This window comes from Babylonia areolata, chromosome 17 (genome assembly GCF_041734735.1).
Source record: "Babylonia areolata isolate BAREFJ2019XMU chromosome 17, ASM4173473v1, whole genome shotgun sequence".
NCBI classification, from domain to species: Eukaryota; Metazoa; Mollusca; class Gastropoda; order Neogastropoda; family Buccinidae; genus Babylonia; species Babylonia areolata.
Window position 1 is genome coordinate 10667661 of NC_134892.1, and position 9293 is coordinate 10676953.

The following is a 9293-nucleotide window of genomic DNA, read 5'->3' on the forward strand; positions in this document are numbered from 1 at the left end:
AGAGAGGTTTTTGAGCACCTTTCTCAATGATTTTCATGATGAAGCACAATCTCCGCACTGGTTAAATCAGCAGTGGAACAATAAGAAAAGCATGATAATGGCAGCAAAGGTAGTGAAACTACAAGGGGGGAAAAAAAAGAGTGGAAAAAATAAAGAAAGAAGAAGAAGCAGAAGCAGAAGATGAAGAAGAAGCACTACTAGGCAAAGAGAAAGAAAAAGAAGACAACGAAGACAAAGAACAATACTGAACAACAACAATGACAACAAACAGGAAGAAAAAGAAGAAGTAAAAAAAGAAAAAAAAGAAAAAAAAAGTAAAAAAGAAAACAAACGGAGAGAAGGATTTGAAAAATTTTAATAATCAAAATGAAAAATTAAAGGGGGGGAAAAAACAAACAAAAAATACATAACAATAATCAAAACGAATCCTCACAGCAAACCACAAAAAAAACCCACCTACTTCAGTTCAGTATATAAATTTTTTTTTTTTTTTTTTAAACCCACCCAAGTATTAAAATGAATATCAGAAGCATTCTTATCATACAAAATAAAGCAAGTCAAACAACAACCACAAACCAAAAGCACACCGACTCTCTCATCAAACAAGACCTCTCAAACACAGGGTCTAAGCTGGAGAACTCTTTTAAAGTTCCAAAGCCCCACGGCCTTTCAAAGCCATCAGCGCAGTGAATTCATATCCACTGCGTCTAGGGCTCGGCGTTGGCAGGCAGGGACCAAGTCTCTCTTCCTGCCGTTTTAACCTTCCCCAAGCAAACACTTCAATTCTTGTAGTTCACAGACAATCAGATAATAATTTTCCCTCCTTTTTTTCTTTCTTTCAGGGGGGTGGTGTGAGGGGTGGGGGGTGGGGAGCTGGGTGGGGGCCGTGGGGGTGGCGGGGGGTTGGGTTGCGGGAGGTGGCAGAGTCAGAATCTCAGTTTGATTCAATCCTTTTTTTTTTTTTTTTTTTAATCTGAACAGAAATTTTTTGAGCTTCACATATTGCTTCCTTAACTCACTTGCCACTTCTCGGTATGGCGTAACCAGTCTGATTCTTCTAGATCCATTTGTTCCTGGTTTTGAACAGGAATGTTTGGGTTGTCAGTTTTGCTATTTTGTTCCTCAGTGACGTTAACAATTCTCAATCTTCTTCTGTTTCTTCTTCTACTACTGAATCTGTGGGCTGCACCTCTCATGGTCACTTATACAGATAAGTGGGCTTGTGCTAGATGGCTGGGTTTTTTTTTTTTTTCACTTCCATGTAGGCAGCCATACTCTGCTTTCAGGGGCGTGCACACGCATAGTTCTTATGTCCATCACCCATCCAATGCTGACAAGGACTAGGGGATCTTTGTGACTTGTGCACCAGTACATCTGCTGGGCTGGAAGATCAGAAAAATCTTTCTTCCATTCCTTCATCCAACCTAGGGTTTGAACCCAGGACCCCCTGACTAAACGTCCAACACTTAACCCACTCACCTCTTGCGCCCATCAACCATCATTCTCTGTGTTAACGTTCTTAACCTCAAGATGACGACTCAGGATTTTCAAGTTATCACATGTTCGATGCTCCATTATCCGAACATCTCATCTTTTGTCTTGCTCTGAACAGCAGAATAAAATCACAACAGCAAACACAACATTCTCTCTAATCATAGGCAAGTCTGTGCTTAAATTTTTTTTTCTCTTTTTCTCAACACACTTTTTATTTGATTTCAATGAATTAGAGATGAAAAAGGTTCGAAAAAAATTCAACCACCTTGGATAATTTTAAAGTAGCTGTTTTTGTTTTACATGAATAAACATTTCCAAATTTCGACATTAACAAATGAAATCTTCCTTTTTCTTGTTTCTTTTTTTAATACATATCAACAAGACGCAATGTGTGTTGATGATAATATTCTTTTGTTTTTAAACTCTGCAGGCTTTTGCAGTTAACTACAATGTCATCTAAAACATCCAAACTCTTCCGCCAACATACCCTCTATCCACAACTTCCACCACATTTTTTTTTTCTTTTTCCTTTTCTAAACAATCTAAGTCCGACAGCACCAAAGGTGAACAGACAATAATAAGATGAAAAAAAACAACAACCAAACCTCTCAACCAAATCAACAAATTTTAATTCACTAACAACAACAACAACAACAAAAAAGACAAGAAAAAAGAAAAAGAAACGCACACACGCAATACAATTTTTTTTTTTCTTTATCCATTACTAACTATTATCAACACTGCAGAAAACAAACCACCAGCTTTCCCTTCGCCGCCAAAGTCCTCCACCTCCAACCCCTCACCCCACGCCCCAACCCTCTTTCCCCAAAAAAACAACAACAAAAAAAAACCCCAAACCTCCAGCCCACAGATCTCTTTCTCATCCTTTCATTCACACGAACACACGCACAAACACACATAAATGCACACACTCACACACAAACATGATCAATCAGCCCCACACCCCACCCCCTCACACCCCTTCCCCAGTCTCGACCTCAGGAGTCTCGGTCTCAGGAAGAGGATTTCTTCTCGGCATCTCCGTTCTGCTGGGACTTGGGGGTGCGAAACGACTTCTGCAGCACGTAGGCATCAGCCGGCTCAATCCTCTTGTAGTAGTTCTTCTTCTCCTCCACGATCTCAAATCCAAACTTCTCATAGAAGCGGATGGCTCCCTCGTTGTTGATCTGCACATGCCTGTAGCCAACCAGAATACCATGATAAATAATCATTATGATGATGATAATGATAACAATAAACAATAATAACAATGATGATGATGATGATGATAATAGTGATAATGACAAATAAAGATAATTTTTTTAATATATAATTTATTTATTATCATTACTGTCATTATTACTTTGCTGACATGGTTTGCAATCAAAACGTTCTTGAATACAATATAAAACCTGTAAAGCGCCGCATACAGCTTCAAAAATATGCGCTATAGTAAGATGTCTCAATAAATAAATAAATAAATAAAACTAGGAATGCTGAAAAATCTCTTCAATGACTTTAGGGGCCTACACTTGCACGGTGACCCTCTCTTTAAAAAATACAAACAAAAAAAATTAAAAAAAACAAAAAAAAAACACAAAACCCCGCCTCAAAGGAAAACAGTGCAGTAATGTTCCCTGCTACTGTCTCTAGGCCCCTTGACTGTCGACACTTTTTGAAGTCAGCTGTATTCCATATGCTGAGAGACAAAAGCCGTGTCAGTATTGTGTAAACTGAAACGACTGCAGCTTCTCTACTTGTGCGAATTTATGCATGAAATTACAATGACTGAAGCATAAAAAGCTCTTCTTTCAGAATATTCACACAAAAAAATAAAACAAAAGGACTTACTTTGCAATTTGTTGAAATTACTACATGTTTGTAATATTTGGTTGCTATTTCCACAAACTAACTCACAAGTACTCGACTAAGAAACAAGCAAAATAGGAGCAATAAGCCTCTACCTTTTCTTCATCATTCAAACAACTAGGCCCTTGTAAGTAATCACTCTGGTACCGTCTGATTCAAAAGCACGGACAAAATGGAAAAAACCAGAACAACGTGTAGTAATGTGAATAAATACACGCAAACTGGGTGAGACTGAGTGAAGGAGAGTTGTTACAGAAAAATAGAGTGAGACATGAGTGAAGAATTCTTACAGGAAAACGTTGTCCAGGTTGCCATCCTCTTGACAGATCTTCAGCACATGTTCCAGCATTGCTGTCCCTGATAACACACACACACACACACATACATGTGTACATGTACACAAACACACACACATATACATGTCAGCACTGAAAAGGTCAATATAGATGGGGGTTTTTTGTTGTTGTTTGTTTGTGTGTGTGTGTGTGTGTGACGTGTGTGTGTGTGTGTGTGTGTGACGTGTGTGTGTGTGTGTGTGTGTGTGTGTGTGTTTCGTTCTTTAGTTTAGCGTCTTTTCACTATCAGTGATATTAGACGTTAAAAAAAAAAAAATTCAAAAATAAAGAAAAAGGGGGGGGAGGGGGGGGGGGCATGGGAAGAGGAAAACAGAAAAAAGGTACACTAGAAAACTACAAAAATGTGTGTGTGTGTGTGTGTGTGTGTGTGCGCGTGCGCACTTGCAAATGATCTATCTTTTTCTTTAACATGTTGTTTGATCTATAAACGTGTGAATGTTGTCTTTGCCCTGCGTAGCTGTTTGCACAGGGCACAACACACGAAATACCAAGCGCCACATCACTCACCAACAGGAAAGTGTGTCAGCAATGAAATACTTAACGTGGGTTTGTTCTTTCGGGTTCCTGACTGTTCTGTAAATTGATTGACAACGGTGCAAATGTGTACCTATCAAGAGCGGATTTCTTCTCCAGATTTATTTGACCAGGACAATGCTTATGTTACCATAATTTGTTTTTTCGTCAGTGTGCGAGGGATGTGCTGCACACGGGACTTTGGTTTATCGTCTCATCTGAATGACTAGATGCTTGGTTTACTTTTCCAGTCAAAACTTGGGAGAAAGGGATTCGCTATGTTCTGAAACAGTGAAGCAGTTCTGCAAGGTTAAGAGGGGTCAGCAGGCAAGGGGGGCATGCTTGGGTGGGGGCAGTGGGTGGTGGAGGTGGAGGAGGAGAGGAGGAGGGGTGGAAGAGGTGCTCCTTACCGATCCCCAGACGTCGGTACGGCGCCAGACATCCCAGTGTCATGATGTAGAGACGGCGCTGGTTCTCCGAAGTGTCCACGCGGCAACACACGGCTCCGATCACGATGTCATTGTAATACGCTGGTCACAGTGACAATCATAACAATAAGGCTCTGATCATGATGGCATTGTTGTACACTGTACACTGGTCGCAATAACAATCATAACACACTGCTCTGATTACAATTTCACTGTAGTATGCTGATCATAATAATAATCATGACAATAAGGTTCTGATCACAATCTCATTGTGGGATGCCAATAGTAATAAAATCAATAACCATAATTGTAATAATTTATATGGTGCCTTATTCTGTAAAACATGCTGAACTGCACTGTACGATGTAAGAATGAAATTATGCCACTGCACCTTACTGATCATAATAATAATAACAATAATTTACATAGCACCTTTCCATGTAAAACATGCTCAAGATTTGTGCTGTGCAATGTAAGAATTGACGTGATGTCATACTAGTGTGCTGATCATAATAACAACAACAATTTATACAGCACTTTTTCATGTAAAACATGCTCAACTATGCTGTACATTGTAAGAACTGACCTGTAAAAACATGCATTTCAACACTCAAGTGACATCTTACAATATGCACAACCTTTCACAGGCATCCAACCAGACATTAATCAACAGTAACTAGTAACGTACAGTAAAGGTCCCAAACCCTTTTTGCCATCAGGGTAATAATTCATATCCAGTGCCTAAGGCTTTGCACAGGAAGGCTGGGTCTAGTAGGAGGAGTTTGTATTATACTCCATGTTTGGTGTTTACATATACTTACCATGTCAAACTGATGCAAACTAGGCCTATGGTTTGCTCTGTTTGGCCAAATTTCGCGCGGCTAACAGTGAAAAGACGCCCCTCTTAGTCTGGCCCGCTCTTAGCCAATCAAACGCCTCTAACAGCTATAAGCGCTGAATCATTCCGTGGCCATGAATGAAAATGCCCCATGAGAACCACGGTGGAGACGCGGGGACGGACGGGCGGGCATTCGAGTTTGACATGGTAAGTATATGTAAACACCAAACATGGAGTATAATACAAACTCCTCCTTTTGGTGTCATATACTGTACCATGTCAAACTGATGCAGAATTTAAAGCAAATGGAGGAGGGCAACGCCTTCTGGTTCGTATGGGGAGCCCTTGAAACTGAGACGGCAGTGTTAGCCGCGACAAAGGAAATCCCCTTGGAACCGTCAGCCCTGGTCATACGGAAATCCCGGAGGTAGAAGTTGATGAAGGGATTCTCCGACCGCCAGAAGGCTGCCTCCAAGACATGCTGCAGTGGTACTGAGTGCTGGAAAGCAGCCGAAGTAGCTATGGCCCGCACTTCGTGTGTTCTGGGATTAAGACAACTGAGATCCTTGTGTGCATGAGAGTAGGCTCTACGAATGACTTGGGAAACCCAGCGGGAAATGGTGCCTGCAGCGATATCTTTCTTGTAATTCTCATTGAGGGAGATGAGAAGGCGCCTCTGAGAAGAACGCCTATGGCGAGACCTATTGCAATAGTATTTGAGGCACCGAACGGGGCAGAGATGCCTATCTTCATCATCTTGTGCCAGAATATCCGACAAAGGTCTGACCCTCAGAGAGGGGGAAGGGACCTCGGGGTCTTGGTTCTTAGCCAGAAACTCTGGAAGGAAACGAAGAGTGATGGAACCATCTCTGTGGAATGCTAGATCTTGTGGCATACCACTAAGACCATGAATCTCACTTCTACGACGGCCCGTGGCCAGCAACAGAAGGAAAGTGGTCTTGAGAGTGAGCAGGTCAAAAGGAATAGTCCCCAATGGCTCAAAGAGCTGTTTTCGAATGAAATCCAGCACCAGGAACAAGTCCCAGAGGGGCACTCTTCTGGGATTCCTAGCTTCCTTCAGAGAGGCGCCCCTAGCCACTTCTCTGAGCAGAAATCTGCTTCAAAAGCGGGACCACCTAGCTGTTTGATAGTGGTACAAATGGCAGACCTGTACCCTCTCACAGAACTAGCAGACAGGTTGAGAACCGAGGAGCAGTGAGCCAGAAAGTTGGCCAGCTGCATGCTCGTAGGGTTAGTAGGGGGAATGTTCTGAGCTGTACACCAACTCAGCCATTTCTTCCATCGAAAGTCATACAAAGTCTCGGTTCCCTCCCTCCTGGCTTTGGAGACTATGGAGAGGAGGTCGGAGGAGGCACCCCCCTTGGTCAGCGCGGCCGACACAGAGGCTGACCGAGGGGTGGAAGACTTCAATGGTGATGCTGACAGATCCGCCCGCACAGCAGCCACGCATGCAGGTGGAGCATTTGAGGATTGGAGTGAGGAATGCCCGAACGAGGCTGCCTCAGCAGATGAGGTTTGGTTTCCAGTTCCAGTGGTGGAACATGTGTCAGGGACTGAACGACCGGAAACCAGGGCTGGGCTGGCCATTTCGGCGCAATGAGGATCATTTGCGGGCGTTCCAACCTGGCTTTCCGTATCACCTTGGACAGGATTGGAAAGGGAGGAAACGCGTAGGCAATCAGACTGCTCCAGTCTAGAGAGAGAGCATCCACTGCCCATGCTTCTGGGTCGGCGACTGGAGAGACGTAAGTGGGAAGTCTCTTGCTGAACCTTGTCACAAACAGGTCCACCATCGGCCGGAACCACTGTTCCCACACCCCTTGCAGGGTGTCCTTGTCCAGGGTCCACTCTGTGTGTATGACACTCTTGGACCTGCTGAGAGCATCTGCCAAAATGTTGTCTTTCCCTGCTATGTGTCTCGCTGAAAGTGCAATGCCCTTGCTGTGGCACCAACGGAGGAGAGCCTCGGTCCGCAGAGAGAGGTCTGCCGAGTGCGCTCCGCCCCCTTTGTTCACGTAACAAGCGACTGTTGTATTGTCCGTGAACAAGCGAATGGTCTTGCCTTTGGCCTCCGCTATGAAGTGCTGGAGAGCCCTGCGAACTGCCTCCAGTTCCAGAACATTGATGTGGCATAGGCGCTCCTCCGGGGACCAAGTCCCTGCTGCATGGAGTGAGTCCATGTGGGCTCCCCAGCCCATGGAGGAGGCGTCTGTGAATAGTGCCACCTGAAGGGTAGGTGGGGCTATGGGCACCCCCTGTGTCAGAAGAGGGGTGGTTAACCACTCTGATGTCACCTCGAGGAACCACTCGCCCAGACATATCCGGGTATCCCATGGCTGAGTGCTCTGGGACCACCGTGCTGCCTTCTGGTCTCTCCCTCTCTGCAATGTACATCAATACACGTACGAAAACATCACAAAGTAACATCCAACACACACACACACACAACCAGTTCATGTGTAACACACACACACACACACACACACACACACAAAACACTCACGCACTCATGTGACCAGTTCATCTGAAATACAATCATACCCACCCACCAACACCCACACGTGTACATGCACACGTGTTGAACCAGTTCATCTGAATACTAAAAACACACACACACACATCCACCAACCCCCTTACAGTTACACACACACATGTATACACACACACACACATCCACCAATCCCCCCCGCACCCCAACACACACACACACACCACCCCCACCTCTACTCCACCCACCAACACACAAAAAAGGTTTTAACCCATAGCCAGGTTGACACCACCCCCACGTACACATACCCAGTTTGGCCAACTCCCCAACCTCCAGCACATCCTTGTAGAACTTGTCGTTGTAGGTGACTGGGAACACCACCTGGTTCAGCCGCTTCAGCTGCTTGATGTTGTGCTGGGTCACGTCCCCCAGCTCAATGCGGCCCCTGCACGCACGCACACACACACAAACATACAGAGTGACACACACACACACACATGATACGCACACACACACACGCACACACACACACAAACCGCCAGCTAATAATAATGACAATAACAAACACAAAAAATAGCAATAATATTCAGCCGCATCAACTGCTTGATGCTGTGCTGGGTTAGGCCACCCAGCTCGATGCGACCCCTGCACTCGCACACGCACACATACACTAACACACACACATACACACAGCCACACACAAACCACGAGCAAATAATAAAAATGGAAATACTAATAATAATGACAAGAATAACCATAACAAATAGTAATAATATTAAGCTGCTTCAGCTGCTTCATGTTGTGCTGGGTCACATCCCCCAGCTCAATGTGACCCCTGCATGCACACGCATGCTCACACACAAACCACCAGGCAGATGCAACTATAATAATATTAATGATAAACTTAAAATAAAATAATACCGATGACAATAGTTACCATAACAATTATAACAATAATACAGCCTGGCTAATTGTCCAGGAGAGTTTACTCTGAAAATCGGCTGGGGCTGCCTTAAGTGCCTGGTGGGGTGCAGGGACAACAAAATTAATGATTTTTAGGTTTGGGGGGCCTCTTCTCTGTGTGTGTGTGTGTGTGTGTGTGTGTGTGTGTGTGTGTGTGTGTGTGTGTGTGTGGTGGTATTCTCAAGGAAAATATACTAAGCTCACAAGTTGCGCAGTACCAATATAAGTTATAACTAACCATCTGGTCTCTACAGTTGTAGTCTCTGCTCCAATGACAGGCATGTGTGTTGGTTGAGGAAAGAAATGGGGAAGGGGGATGACTG

The 9293-nt window shown here is 44.1% G+C and overlaps 1 protein-coding gene across 1 annotated transcript in view; it reads right to left on the reverse strand.

Annotated features, from left to right (window-relative positions):
• Positions 1-1675: 1675 nt before the first annotated feature.
• LOC143291647 (N-alpha-acetyltransferase 50-like) overlaps positions 1676-9293 on the reverse strand; it is a 9338-nt gene continuing 1720 nt past the window's right edge. The window contains exons 2-5 of the mRNA XM_076601632.1: positions 8316-8452; positions 4643-4762; positions 3654-3720; positions 1676-2691 (exon numbers count right to left, since the gene is read on the reverse strand). Of these exons, the coding sequence (XP_076457747.1) occupies positions 2508-2691; positions 3654-3720; positions 4643-4762; positions 8316-8452 (508 nt within the window). The 3' untranslated portion in view covers positions 1676-2507. The remainder of the gene's footprint in view (positions 2692-3653; positions 3721-4642; positions 4763-8315; positions 8453-9293) is intronic.